Source organism: Podarcis liolepis, assembly GCF_965112155.1.
Source record: "Podarcis liolepis genome assembly, chromosome: 1".
In the NCBI taxonomy this organism is placed as follows: domain Eukaryota; kingdom Metazoa; phylum Chordata; class Lepidosauria; order Squamata; family Lacertidae; genus Podarcis; species Podarcis liolepis.
Window position 1 is genome coordinate 32,620,906 of NC_139554.1, and position 15,267 is coordinate 32,636,172.

The 15,267-nt window shown below is 46.7% G+C and overlaps 1 protein-coding gene across 1 annotated transcript; it reads right to left on the minus strand.

Annotated features, from left to right (window-relative positions):
• Positions 1-7,610: 7,610 nt before the first annotated feature.
• SSTR1 (somatostatin receptor 1) lies at positions 7,611-14,111 on the minus strand. The gene has a single exon (XM_083509483.1). The coding sequence runs from the start codon at positions 12,948-12,950 to the stop codon at positions 11,847-11,849; it is 1,104 nt and encodes a 367-aa protein (XP_083365609.1). The 5' UTR covers positions 12,951-14,111; the 3' UTR covers positions 7,611-11,846.
• Positions 14,112-15,267: the final 1,156 nt, after the last annotated feature.

The window sequence follows — 15,267 nt, forward strand, 5'->3', positions numbered from 1 at the left end:
TGGCAGAATCACTGCCCTGACAAAAGGTGGGACATTCAGTCTCAGGCAAGAAGTGGGAGGTGGAGTCCCTCCCCCAGATGTGTGTTAGTTAGTTAGCAAAATACAATAAATAGCAAAGTTGGGAAGGGGAAGTTGCAAGGGTTACAGGAAGTGTGATGTCACCACAGGAAAAAATGTCCTTTTTACACAAAGCTTGCATCACATTTTTACCAAGGGTGGGGGGGGAGGAGAGTCAGGCCAGAGGGCATGCAAGCTGAGGGACAGACAAATTGTGTGAAGGAGACACAGAGATGGTGTTTTGGCTGCTTTTGAATCACCTGCTGCACTGCTGTAAGATGTATTGCTCGTGAGATGTATTGCTCAGAACGTTCTCTCCATCCAGGCTCAAGTGTAAATATCTGAAGATAAGCCATATTTCATAAAGACAATACAGCCTCCACTGTGCCTCATTTCTCCCAAAAGAAACACAAAAACCAGTTGAATGCCAAGACCCCTGGAATCTTTCACCGCTCAGTGGAGATTGAGATGGCTGGTAACAGTATGTTATAGACTGTGCCTATCTTCAAGATATGGAGGTAGAAATACAGTGTACTCAGCAAGTGTCCCAAGAATGCTGTCTCTCAATATAAGGAGCTCCAGCCTTGGGTAAATTCTATCTCCAGCTTGAAAAAGGTGGCAAATGATGTTCTATTAAGCCAGGGGTCAGCAACCTTTTCCAGCTGTGTGCCGGTCCACTGTCCCTCAGACCATATGGTGGGGGGGGGGGAATGAACGAATTCCTATGCCCCACAAATAACTCAGAGATGCATTTTAAATAAAAGCACACATTCTACTCATGTGAAAACACCAGGCAGGCCCCACAAATAACCCAGAGATGCATTGTAAATAAAAGGACACATTCTACTCATGTAAAAACATGCTGATTCCCAGACAGTCTGTGGGCTGGTTTGAGATGGTGATTGGGCCACACCAAGCCCACAGGCCTTAGGTTGCCTACCCCTGTATTAAGTTCTTGGAGTCAAATCTTTGGAGCTTCTATTGACTTAGTTGGAATTACGAGTTTTTAGTGTCTCTGGAAAGCATATATTTGCATCTACCCAGTCTCCTTTTCCCAATAACAACCAAAATGTAATTGAGAGAAAACAGTTAATTGGCACATTAAAAATAAAGCCTGTCATAGAATCATATTCAAGAGCCAGTGTGGTATCGCTGTTAGAATCTTAGATAGAGTGCAGGGATGCCTGTGTGTAGAAATAAGGGTGTTGTGAGGATAAAATGGGTTTCTCTGTTAGTGGAAGACTTGCTTGCAAAAGTGATAAAACACATGTAATTACAACATGGACTAAAATCTAATCTAATTCAAGTGTACTTCCTCCAAAAATTACCCATCTTCCTATAACTTAGGGATGGGGAACCTGCAACCCTCCTGAGGTTGTTGGCCTACAACTCCCATCATCCTTGACCACTGACCATGCTGGCTGAGGCTGATGGGAGCTGGAGCCCAGCAACCTCTGGAGGGCCACCAGTTTCCCATTTAGACTTTAGTCTAAAACTAAAGTGTGGAATGCCATGATAATGCACAAGGTGACTTGCTAGGTTTGCGAAGCTGAAATGTGGAGGAATCGCCCTTCTGTTCAAGAGATGCAATTCTTGTTGTTTACATACAGGCAGTGACCATTTTATGCCCGTCCAATGGACACGTGACCACACATATGCTCATCATTGCAGACCTGGAAGTGGCCAGGAAACGGGACACAACAAGGCATAATGGAGTGGGGTGTAATGGGGGGGTATTGTGCTCCGCCAATGTGTGCTGGGGCAGGAACGCAACCCCCACACAAACTGGTAGTTGCCTGTATACTAGTTCCCCATCTAGGAAGGCATAGATGATTCCCAGCACTATAAAGGATGTTTCTTGTAGCGATTGGGAAGAACTGAACAGAAGTTGTCCTAAGACTGATTGTAATATTTTTCCTTTGTGTTTTCTCGCTCTGTGTTTGCCAAATCACTTTCTGTAGTCTATATTATGATGACTATTTTGTTAATCAGTTCTACCCAATTCTATATATTACAGTTTGCATTCCTTACTTTACTGTTCAGTTATCTTTCTGTTGGAAACTTCAATAAAGTGTTTTGTTTTTTTAATACCTCCTTTGAGCTAGGGAAAACTAAATTGCAATTGCCACCACGCTGTGTGAATGGAAAAAGAGTAATAGATTTTAATCTATGCTTGTTTGCTTTTAATTTGCTAATTATATTTTTAAAGATGCAACAATACAGTGTGCTGCATTCATTAGTTTAATTTTTTCAAAGCAAACTCGAAATTGTAGATAGAGCTAATAATAGAAAGCAAATATCAAATGGAACACTTAAAACTTCCAATGCACTTTCCTCCAAAGGCAAAACCAAAATGTTATGTTCCTGTTTACCTGCTGTGAATGTTAACTAGGAGCTAAACTGAAGCAGCTTAATTATATGTATCTCACATGCTTTGAAGAACTTGGTCAGAGCTAATCCATGTGGTTGAAACAATCAGTTTCTAGAATCTCAACCATATCAACTTGTTTGTCTCTCCTCCTTGGCCTTAATGTGAATGTGGATGGATAACCAAGGAACAGTGTGGACTGCGTGTTAGCAAGTTCCTCTGCTGTCAATTGTGCACTACTCCTCATGAACAATCTATGTGTGACCTCACAGTTCATCCAAACCCGATAATGACACCTGGGATCTGTGTGTCAGCAGTTGGGCCCAGTTCCCATTTCAGTGGCTTCTTTCCACCCCACTGGGCTAGGGCCAGCTTGACCAGTGTTTTCCCCTCCCTGAGCACCCTGAACTAGCAAAGGATCTGGCACCCTTTATGCCATCTAAATTTATGCTGGCATAAAGTATGCCATCTTCCTGTGTGTAGGATGGCCCAGAAAATCATAGGCAGAGCAGATAGCCATGAGACATTTTAATAATCCCTGTTTTGCAATCCCTCTGCCAATCCAACTCTTATCATCCACATCAAAATCCCTATCCGCCATCAACCTCATCACTCCCAAGCAAAGATGAGAGATTCAAGTACCCATAGGATCTCAATTTATGTTGCAGGCCCTCTACTGCAAGAATTAACAGTATTTGGGGTGAAGCAGAGGGTAGGGTGATAGGTCTGATAATAAAGACAAGCAGTAGACTTGGACTACTCCCCACACCCCCCGTGTGTGCATTGTCCAGGCAAATAATTTCTCAGAAGAAAACTTAAACCTCTAATACAGTTGTACCTCGGGTTACAGACACTTCAGGTTACAGACGCTTAGGGTTACAGACTCCGCTAACCCAGAAATAGTACCTCGGTTAAGAACTTTGCTTCAGGATGAGAACAGAAATTGCACGGCGGCGGCACAGCGGCAGAGGGAGGCCCCATTAGCTAAAGTGGTACCTCAGGTTAAGAACAGTTTCAGGTTAAGAATGGACCTCCAGAACGAATTAAGTTCTTAACTTGAGGTACCACTGTACTCAATATTCTAGTCGAGGGCTAGTCAATATGAAGTACTCCAGAAGTTGTTGGACTACATTTCCCATCATCATCCTTGACCATTGGTGATGTGGGCTACGGCTGATGGGAAGTGTAGTCCACCAGCATCTGGCAGGCACTACTTTGGCTGATCTAGCCGAGCAACTTCAGTCTCTTATTCCTTGTATCTTGACTTTTGACTACTCTTAGTCTGCAGTACACTATTTTCTTTGCAAGAGAGTTAATGGCTGAACATGCATTTTTCTTTTTATAAACTTAGGTCTCTAGCTATTAGTCCAGTGGGATTCTGCACAAGAGAAATCTGCAGTGTTGAATGCATAATGAGAAGAAAATATTTTATTTGCCTCCATAGATTTGTGATTCATTTTCTCAATGGCTAATCCCTGGAGACTGATAAAGTTCTAGAGCCTAGAAATAGCGGAGGCCAAACATAAATCAATTCTTTCTCAAGAATGAAGTTTATTCTATGCATTTATTATTTCTTTGTTTCTTGGATATGATTTTGGTGTGTGGGTATCATAATGGGAATATTTATTTCGAACCCCGCCATTTCAGGCAAATGAAATGAAACCATCAACTCCTGCTTGCATTTTTCTGTGTGCTGTCTTCATGGTGACTAGGTTCTGAATCAAAATGTGCATATTTTGAAATATTTGTTTTCAATGAATATTGAAATTAAGGGCAGCTCATAATACATTTGCATTAAATATTTTGAGGTGACAAGGGCTGCTTTAAAAACTATGCAATCCTGAGCTGGGATACTGAAAAATGACAATATATGAGAATTTTCTTAAAGGAATCCATCAGTTTGAGATCTTTTTGATCCCTAATATGTAAAAGCTCCCCCACCCTCGAAAAATGGCTAATTAGGAAAATCAAAATTCTGTATATCTGCATCTGATGGAACTCAATCACTGCCTGTTGTTCCAGCTAGGACCCTACAAATGTTATAATCACACGCATGATTATAGATGGTGGAGTTTGATTGCAATCTACTCAAACTCACTGGCCTCACCCCACATGCATTCAGCATCACTTCTGAAAGAGATAATAATAATAATAATAATAATAATACCACCATCCCGGCCACTCTGAGCTGCTTCCAGCAAAATATAAAAATGCAATAATACATCAAACATTAAAAACTTCCCTTTCTGCTGGGGACCAGTTTGCCATATGGATCTTGTTCTGAAGGAAAAACCATGCCAGCAGCAGAACGCATGAATCAGACCTTACTCATGCACAGAGCCGTCTTTCCCATAGGGCTTAGTGGTTCGTTGCGCCAGGGTGCCAGCCTCTTAGGGACGCACAGCGAGTGAGGGAGCTGTGCGGCTTTGCCAACGCCCTCCCCTTTCCCTGCACACCTGCCAGCTGCGCCCCGTTAACCATATGGCTGGCGGGCGTGCAGCTTGCCTCCCAAGCCTCTGTGGGGGTTGCTCTCCCACAGCGGCATGTGGGAGAGTTGCCCCCCCCCCATGGCTGGCAGTTTACAGCTCCCCCCCCCCCACTATCTGTGGTAATTTGGGGACGCTGGGTGGATATTTGCACCCTGGTGCCACATCTGCTAAAGACGGCCCTGCGCATGCACGAATGTATACCATTCTACAGTCATACCTCGGGTTAGAGACGCCTCGGGTTGCGCAATTTTGGGTTGCGCACCACGCCAAACCTAGAAGTACCGAAATTGGTTACTTCCAGGTTTTGGTGCTTGCGCATGCGCAGAAGCGCTAAATTACGCTTTGCGCATGTGCAGAAGCGACCTGTGCGTGCGCAGACGTGGCACTGCAGGTTGCGAACGTGCTTCCGTCATGGATCATGTTCACAACCCAAGAGTCCACTGTATTCCAATAGAACTTACTGATCTTCAGTTATATCAGTATCTTACCTTCTGTAATTAAGGATGCTTTGGTTTCAAAAAGGAAGGCAAATTGTTTATGCTGGGGAAATGCTGCAGTACAGTTTAACCGAGGAGCCGCCACCCTGAATCCCAAACTAATGGTTTAATCCTGGTGCTTTGGCATGCAGCGCCAATGGAATGTTTTGTGATATTGTGCTGGTGTAGCAGCTGGTAAGCTATAAGCGGAGCAATTATTTTGCTGGCACAGCACATCTTATTTAAGGATTGTAACTAATTTAACAGGTCTGTGCCTATCACTAAAACCTGATACCATTTGAGAGATGTCTACTGGGCCGTGTTTAAGATCTTTGTTTTAGTTTATAAAAACTTAAACAACTCAGCACCAAGTTATCTTAGAGACCGCCTTGCTATCCCTGTGCTGAGATGACGAGGCCTTGCGGGCGGAGCCATGCATTCAGCATGTATTTATCAGCAACATTATGGAACGTTTACAAGAATACAACGAGCAATTTCATATGGTGTGTAATTTGGTTTTTTTAGTTTAACTTTTATATTTGTATATTTTTTTTACTGCTTACATATTTTATATTACGCAGTCCATGCTTTCTTAAAATATATTAATAAATGTCTATTTTTCACATGAATACAAAGAGCAGGATTCACCTAATGAACCATGTTAAGGGCTTTTGCTTACACAGTGGGGCTTCTCCCCTCCCCCCCAAGAAATTGGCTGGTGGGGGGGGGGATGTCAGCACAGCCCCCCCAGAACAGCATGCCAGGGGCAGGGAAATTGTTCTGTCTGGCGAGTTTTATCTTAGGGTTTCTAATAAATCATACATGTTGTTGTTGTTTGGTCGTTTAGTCGTGTCCGACTCTTCGTGACCCCATGGACCAGAGCACGCCAGGCACTCCTGTCTTCCACTGCCTCCCGCAGTCTGGTCAAACTCATGCTGGTAGCTTTGAGAACACTGTCCAACCATCTCGTCCTCTGTCGTCCCCTGCTCCTTGTGCCCTCCATCTTTCCCAACATCAGGGTCTTTTCCAGGGAGTCTTCTCTTCTCATGAGGTGGCCAAAGTATTGGAGCCTCAGCTTCAGGATCTGTCCTTCCAGTGAGCACTCCTTAAGAATTTCCTTAATATTTCCTTAAGAATGGATGCATTTGATCTTCTTGCAGTCCATGGGACTCTCAAGAGTCTCCTCCAGTGCCATAATTCAAACATACATGGTGATAACCTTGGTTATTGCTTTCATCTCCAAACAGTGACATGATTATCCACCCTTGTTTAGATTCTCTTTTTTTAAGTCCCTCCTCCTAAATCATTTTATCTTTCCATTTTTGGATAATCAGTATTGCATTTGTTTAAAATCACATGGATAAGAATGTAAGAATAACCTGCTGGATCAGACCATTGACCCATCTTGTCCAGCATCCTGTTCTCACATTGGCCAACCAAATGCCTTTGGGAAAGTCACAAACGTGACGAGTGTAAGAGCACTCTCTCCTTCTGCTGTTTTTAGCAACTGGTATTCAGAAACATACTGAACGTAGAGACAGAGCATAGCCATCAGCTAGCAGCCATCGATGATGGTTCAGGGTAGTTTAGAGAGTTGGGCTAGCACTTTATTTCTGTGCCCAAACTTAAATCAAAACACAATGAAAAACAGCTGGGGAGGCTTTGGTATGGTAAACAAACATTAAAAGCTGCTTTCTCTCAAGGGAAGAGTGCCATCTTCTGTGAAATTTAACATGTGCTTCTATGAACTATAATGTTTTCCTGCTGTAAAGTCTCCCCATAGGAGAAACAGCCCCACTGCAGCCCCTTTGTAAGTGCTTCCAGTATCAAATCATATTTGTTCCCATTCAATTTGCCAAACGTAAAGGAAGAAAAAGCAGGAATAATGTAATAGCCCTCTTTGTCTATAGGCAATCATGACCAATGGTGTCTTATGTTAGCATTTCAGTATCTTTGTTATATGTCTATGGTCTCCCACACAAAGGCTGGACAATTCAGCTAAACTCCTGTATCTGTGTTGGTTTAGTCTGCCTAGTGCAGAACACCCACTTGTCAAAGTGTGTTTGCATGATGGCGAAAAATAAACAAGTGTGGCGTTATTTAATGTCTTATCTTCTTATCTTCAGTGTATACACTGAATGAAATTTGCTTTCTCAGTAGCTGTTCAGGATCAAGCCAGTTGAGCAATTGTACAGAAGCAGTAGAAAATGGATTGCAGAGTATTGTTTAATACATCTCTTTATTAAGCTAACACTGAATTACAGTATTGCTAGGGAAAAATGACAGCGTAAGAGATTGAAACCCTCTTAAAGAAACAGTGACCCAGATTTGAAAAGTCATTCAAAAAATATAAAAATAAATAGGTTAATTAAAAATTGGCACAATGGAGGTTCTGTCAGTTGGGAACAATTTGCTGATTTCCCCCCCTTTCTTCTCTAAATAAGCTCTTCAGGGAGGCAAGGTACAATTAGCAAACATATAAAAATGGTTTCAGATGAATAATCTACAGAAAAATGAGGGAACTGAAATTCAGACTCAAATATTTAAGCATGAATCAATAATTTCTGTGTTGGTGATTGAAATAATCTAGTTGTCTCTAACCCCAATAATTGAACTTATTTTCCCCCCTTTTAGTTCCATGAATCAACATCATTACCAGTTTCTGTGCATCATTTGATAGGATCGCTGTATAAAATGGGGGCATTGGGGGCTTGTCCAAATTACATTCAGCCTGCCTTTTGACACCACCAAGTGAAACTAGGCAAAAGTACATGCTGCTTCATTTGCACACATTAACCCCTTTCCTATCCCCTCTGTTCTTTTGTTTTCCCTCTTTCTTTTACTGTCACGGACCAAATTCAAGGCACACAATCCAGCCAAATTTAAATAATTTTAAATCTTGAAGATTTCAGTGGGATAGATGCAATCCTATGACAGTCAGCAACTTTGTAGAAAGTGGGAGTTGCAATTTTAATTCATTAAAAGTCAGTGGGACTTAAGGGCATTGTCCAGCCAAACTGAGGCTATTTGGAGCAGGGATCTCAGAAAAAAGTGAGCAAGCAGCACTGTTAAACCACATCTCCTACTTTTTTTGCTTTACACCTGAAATGTATAATTTAACAGCACGGCAGTCAGAGAGAAAATGCGGTCCTTTCATTAAGGGTACCAGACAACTATAGCTGTAATATTCAGGCTACTTATTACAAGTTGTTGTTAACATTATGGGTACATAATTTTAAGCAATTTTCAGTGTTCCCAATCATCGGAAAAGTACATTTAGTGCGAAAGAGTTGAAGTACAGTGTCTTCCATTTCACATTAATTTTATGCAATGGTGTAAAAATAAAAGGCAAAATGGTATATTTTATCAGACTGTATACCTGTGATTATTTTAAAACAGGAAGGAGTATGAGGGATTGCACTTTAGCTAAGGTCATTTATAAAACAAAACATTGTTGGTTTTCCAGACATGTACATGAACAACAGTAATAGAAACAAAAGACAGGACACAGAAATGTAAGGAACAAAAAGGAATTTTTCCCATGGTTACAGTCCCCACCCCCCAGAAAGTTTCTTGAACAATTCCAACCTGTGAATTGTTATTAATTCAGCTTTTGAATAATTACCAAAAGCTGCTGCACATCAAAAGCTGTTCCAAAAGAAAACAGTTTTAAAGAGAATAATTTTCACAGAGCAGAAACACAAGTATATTGAGTAACATAAAAACCTGATTGGTCTCACATTTAAAAACAGGAGTCCCAGAAATGGAACAGACAGCAGAGCACTTAGACGGTGTATTACAAATTAACGATGAAGAGGGCTGCAAAGGCAAAAGTGGGAAGGGGCTTCAACAAATTCCTGCAGCTTGGAAATGGAGTGGGGTAGCAATGGGCTGGATCCTTCCCTACCCCAGCACCTTGTTTCTGTACAGTTTGTTTTTATTGTAGGATCTCCTCCTGGGTTGCTTCAAAGAAAGGACGTTTGGTCAAATGGGTCCACTTGACTTGACCCAGTTTGGCAGTTCTCTTGGTCTCAGATTCCTCTTTAAGTCCCTAGTGATATTGGAAATATCCCTCCTGATTCTACTAAGAATACCGCCCGTGGCAAGCCTCCAGGGGCAGCAATGCCCATTACACCTGCAGTGGGAAGCAAGGGGGAAACACCTGGCAGCCCATGTATATATACTTGGAGGTGTCCCAAAAGTATAGATGGTGTGTCACTTGTGAAAAGACTGGAGCCAAACAAGAGGGTGTAGCTATAGCTTATTACATCAGACCCTTCCTGTGAGCGTCTCTGGGCCATCTAGAAGTGAGCCTTAGGATTCTTTTGGCAAGGCAATTTGATTTGTCTTAAATGTTATTGGTTTATCTTAAGCTACCATTGAATGGGACGCGGGTGGCGCTGTGGGTTAAACCACAGAGCCTAGGACTTGCTGATCAGAAGGTCAGCGGTTCGAATCCCCGCGACGGGGTGAGCTCCCGTTGCTTGGTTCCTGCTCCTGCCAACCTAGCAGTTCAAAAGCACGTCAAAGTGCAAGTAGATAAATAGGTACCGCTCCGGCGGGAAGGTAAACGACATTTCCGTGCGCTGCTCTGGTTCACCAGAAGCGGCTTAGTCATGCTGGCCACATGACCCGGAAGCTGTACGCCAGCTCCCTCAGCCAATAAAGCGAGATGAGCACCGCAACCCCAGAGTCAGTCACGACTGGACCTAATGGTCAGGGGTGCCTTTACCTTTACCATTGAATAGTTTCCCCAAACTACCAAGTAATGGCCAGTTCCCCAGAAGTCCATCAGATTTACTACCCAGTAGGGAGCACTTTGTGCATTGTAGCTGAAATAATTCGGCACCCTTAAAAAAAAGAAAGTCTTTAAGATAAACTGTCTCTTAAGTCTGACTCACCAATTCTTTTCTCCAAACAGAAGGAGCCCCCTTAATTTCCCGCCCTCGTACCGCTGACGCCGCCTATCACACAGTCCTGGCAGCTCTTTAACCTGCTTTGTTTACACACCTTTATGATATGTACCCACACAGCGCTACGCTTCCCAGATCAAACATCGCTGGGAGCGCCCAGCGCCCGGGCTCTCGACTGTCACGGAGGAAGGTGCGGGTGGGTGCAGGGAAAGCTATTTATCTCGCTCTTATCAGCAGCCTGCTGTTGCCGCGAGATAACGACATAATCGCCGGCTTTCCAGCAGGCCGGTTTCCTTTCCCTTTCCAAACGGATTGCCATTTCCCCTTGAGCGCCGCTGAATGCCAAACAGAAATTTCGTGTCCAGGGGCGGGGTGTGGGGAAGCGACACCGTATTTAGCTTCGCCCTTCCCCGGACCTGCCTCCAGACAGATCGAAGATCTATGCTGCCCCAAGGACTGCTTGCCTGATTTCTTGCAAAGGGGTCGGTTGCCTCCTGCGTCTGGGAAGCTCTTGGCTTCCTCCGCCTCTCGGGAGAAGAGAAAAGCGCTCGAGGCGCGCGCCTAGTTGTGCGCCCGCTTTGCCAAACACGATTTCTAAGACTTGGAGGGGTTGGAGGCAACCAGGGCTTAATTCGAAGCAAGGCTCATTTAATGCCCCTCTGGTCAGTCTATGTGAGCGCCCTCTGAGCATGTTAAGAGCGCTTTCCAGCCTCAGAAGTGAGAAATTACACCCACACCTGTGTTTATTGGTTGGGTCCTCTAAATTAGAGGGCTAACTTGGAGTCCCAGCACCTCTCCCCCTCCTTCCCTCTCTCTTAGTAAGCAAACACCGCTTAAACAAATAAAGACAAGCTAGGTCTCGATTTGGTTGACCAAAAGCCACGTCTCTTCTTCCCAGGGGGCCTTGAACAAGCCGGCATCAGCGCAACGGACCTCAGCTTGTGATCTGCCACCAGCGAGTAGAGCAGAAGTGACGTGGACAAAAGGAGCAACTTGGGAGAGGGGTGGGGGCAGAAAGAAAGAAAGAAAGAAAAGAAAAGAAAAGAAAAGAAAAGAAAAGAAAAGAAAGAAAGAAAGAAAGAAAGAAAGAAAGAAAGAAAGAAAGAAAGAAAGAAAGAAAGAAAATCTAACAAGCGACCCACACTCAATGGCCCGGTACCCAAAGCGCAGCGCTGCGGAGGTGGTGGTGGTGGTGGGAATCAAAGTCTTGCTGGGCGAGCTGTGGATTGATCGACGAGGGTGTCCAAAGCAACTGCAGGTAAGAGGGAAGGGGTGCCCGGGTTCAACTGAGCAGAAAGGACGCGCGCGCACACATATTCCCCCATTTGATGGGCAACTAGTGCAGTGCCGCTCTCTCTAGCTACATCATATGCAGAGTTGGACGGGACCCCCGGGCTCATCTAGTCCAACCCCTGCAACGCAGGACTCCTGTCGTCCCTGGGGTGGGCCCGAGCCACCAACCTCCTGGGGGTTGCACTGACCCCCGTCCCCTCCCCGGATCCGGCCTTCCTCTCCTGGTGGGGGAGAGCGGCGAGGCCTGTCCTCAGAGGGTTGTAATCCTGGAGGTGCACGTCCCGTTCCTGTACATGCCTCCGGACTCCCCGAAGTTGTCCTGGGGGAAGTCCTCGACGCTGTACGCCCTGCTCTTGAGGGCGGTGGCGTAGTAGTCGACGGGCTCCTCGGCTGCGTTGTCCATCCAGCTGAGGCACAGCAGCCTCTGGAAGGAGCGCTTGAAGTTGTCCGAGAGGAAGCCGTAGAGGATGGGGTTGGCGCAGCTGTTGGCGTAGCCCAGGATGACCGACAGCTGGCTGATGGTGGCGTCGTCGGGCTCCACGAACAGGTTGACCAGCTGCACGACGTAGAAAGGCATCCAGCAGATGACGAAGACCATGACGACCATCATGACCATGAGCGTGATCTTCCTCTCGGAGCGCTTGCGCTGCTGCCAGCCGGCCTTGAGCGCCACCATGCGCATTTTAGCGATGATGAGGATGTAGCACAGGCTGATGGCCACCACGGGCAAGAGGAAGCCCATGAGGAACGTGTACACCACGAAGACCACCAGCCACTTCTGCTTGGGCTCGGGCATCATCATGTTGCAGGCCACCGTGCCGTCCGTGTTGGCTTCGGTCTTGGAGAAGATGATGATGGGCAGGATGATGACGATGGCCAGGCCCCACACGGCCAGGTTGACCATCTTGGCCACGGTGGGCCGGCGGTAGCGCGACGCCTTGATGGGGTGCACCACGGCGATGTAGCGGTCGACGCTGAGCACCGTCAGGCAGTAGATGCTGGTGAACATGTTGACGGCGTCCACGCTGAGCACCAGGCGGCACAGCAGCGAGCCGAAGGGCCAGTGGTGCAGCAGCGTCGACGTGACCAGGAAGGGCACGCTCAGCATCAGCAGCTCGTCGGCGATGGCCAAGTTGAGGATGTAGATGTTGGTGGCCGTCTTCATCTTGGCGTAGCGCAGGATCACGTAGATCACCATGGAGTTGCCGCACAGACCCACCAGGCACACCACCGAGTAGATGAAGGAGATCAGGATGGCGCTGCTGCCTTGAGACTCGCTCCCGCCGCCGCCGCCTCCGCTCACCGTGCCGTTGGCGGCGCCCGAGGAGTTCCTGGCGCCCGCCGCCGAGTCCATGCCTCCAGCAGCGCCCGCGACAAGCCGGGCGCAGGGGCCATCCTCCGCCCCCTCGGCCCGGGCTCACAGCGCCGCCCGCGCCCGGGCCAGCCGGCGGCAGGAGGACGTCAACATTCTCCGGCTGTTGCTGCGCTGCTTCTCCTCCTCCTCACGCAGCTTGGCAGCATCTGAGGAGCGGCGCGGGAAAGAGCCGTCCAGAAGGAGAAGAAGAGGGAGCCGGGCGCCGCCGTGAGTCCGATTGGCATTAATTGCAGCCTGTCGGCTCGGAGGGATGATTAATAGGCGGCAGGAGGCGCGTCAGAGCCGACGAAAGGGAGGGAAGGGGAGGCGGGAGGAGGCTGAGGCGGGGAACGCGAGCGGGAGGCGGCGCCGGTGCGCCTCTCTCCTTGCTCTCGCTCGCTCGCCTCCAGTTCCCGCCAAGCTGCTCCAGAGGGCCAGGCGCTCTCCTGCTCTCCTCAGTCAGTCTGTAGTCGGAGGAGTCAAGGAGGGCGAGCGGGATTCCTCTGGTAAGTGGTAACCCAACGCGGGTTCTTGTGGTGCCGCTTCAGCCTCCTCTTCTTCCTCGCCGGGAAAAGCCACAAGTTGGAAGCCCAGGAGAGCACTGGCGCGCTCACCTTCGAGCCAACCAGCCCCCCCGCCCCATATGTTTCGTCCTCTCCTTATCTTCTCAGCGTCACCTCCCTCAGAGCGGACATCCTAGCGCAGCCTTGGCCGATCCAGATGTTTTGTGCCGATTTGTATCCCATCCGACACCCCCCCCCTCCCCAAATAGGGGAGGACTTTGGTGATCTTCCTAACATGGCGCCCCGTGCGATGCCAAAATTTGGCGCCCCCAAATGGGTCTGCTCACTGATGGATCTTCTCAATTTTGCACCCCCGCAGCTGGGGAACTGCCAGCACCGCCCTAAATTCGGAGCTGCCCCTCTCACTTCCCCACCTTTCCCTACAAGCGATTACCTCATTGTAACCTAGACCATTTCACTTCTCCGCCTTCCACCACATGCTTCCTCCTTCAACCCCAAATGTGCCCCATCCTCCTGTCTAATCTGGTTGGCTCCGGATTTTGTGGGGCCCCTGCAACATGCTTGGTGGGACCTGGCCCACCTCCATCCCCTTGCAGTCAGTCCAAACTGTGGGCCCAATCCCAATGCTGGATCCAAACACACAAACACACAGAGAGATGTATTACAGTATTTTAATATTTTTTTTGGAAGCCGCCCAGAGTGACTGGGGAAGCCCAGCCAGATGGGCGGGGTATAAATAAATTATTATTATTATTATTATTATTATTATTATTATTATTATTATTATTATTAGCACAGGTGAGCAAACAGTGACTGCTCCTTGTAGCATTGCTGCAGCACACTTGTCTGAGGAAGTATAAATGGCAAAGTCGCACTGGCTGGAGCTGCTTGCAAGAGAGCAGGTGAGAGATGAGCAGAAATGATGTTTCCTCTGCCTGGCTACCTTCCCCCAGGGGGAGAGAACAGGCAAGAGCATGGAGTCACTGGCATCCCGTGCTCACCTGTTAGCCCTCTCCCTCCGGGTAGCAGCAGCTACTGAGAGAAAGCCTTGAGGAATTGAGGGGAAGTGGTAGCAGCTGCTTCCATGCTTACTTTATGGGCAGCGCAGCAGTCAGGCTCGGTGGGGATGTTGTGCTTCACAATCTGCCTGCTGTACAGTTGCAGCTTGTTTGCCGCTTGTATCATCACCATAAAGAACGGCAACTGCAGAAGCACCTTAACCCATCTTCGCTCACAGTGATCCTTATGTTAACTTGCACCTATAGCTTCCAGTTGCTGCACACACTATGGCACCAAGTCGTGTCTCCATATACGCAACCTCTGTGGACATCTATAGGGATAGGCAAACACACTCATGAAATTACAACACGTCACACTGGGAATACACATACATAGCCTTCCTTCCCTACTACTGCTATAAATATCACATCAATGCCCGTTAAGAGATCCTATTCATGCTCTGGCAACAAGCGTAATAGCTGAATCCTCTGGCATAAAAGGTTTGTAAACCCCTGCTTATGCATATTAGCATCATCAGGCATATAGATATCCACGTCACTCGAGAAATATTTTCCCTTTGCGACTACACATAGACTGAATCATCATTTTTTAAAATGTGTACTAACAAGCAAGTTTTACAAAACTGTTTTCTATCTTTGGCAGGGATGTCTTAGGTAATTAAACATGATTTCTTTAAGACACTCTCTATAACTTCAAAATGGTTATAGCCCAACACACACCTTTTTAAAAAGCCTCTCAAGTAGCTTCCCACTACCTATTTATTCCATGCCAAG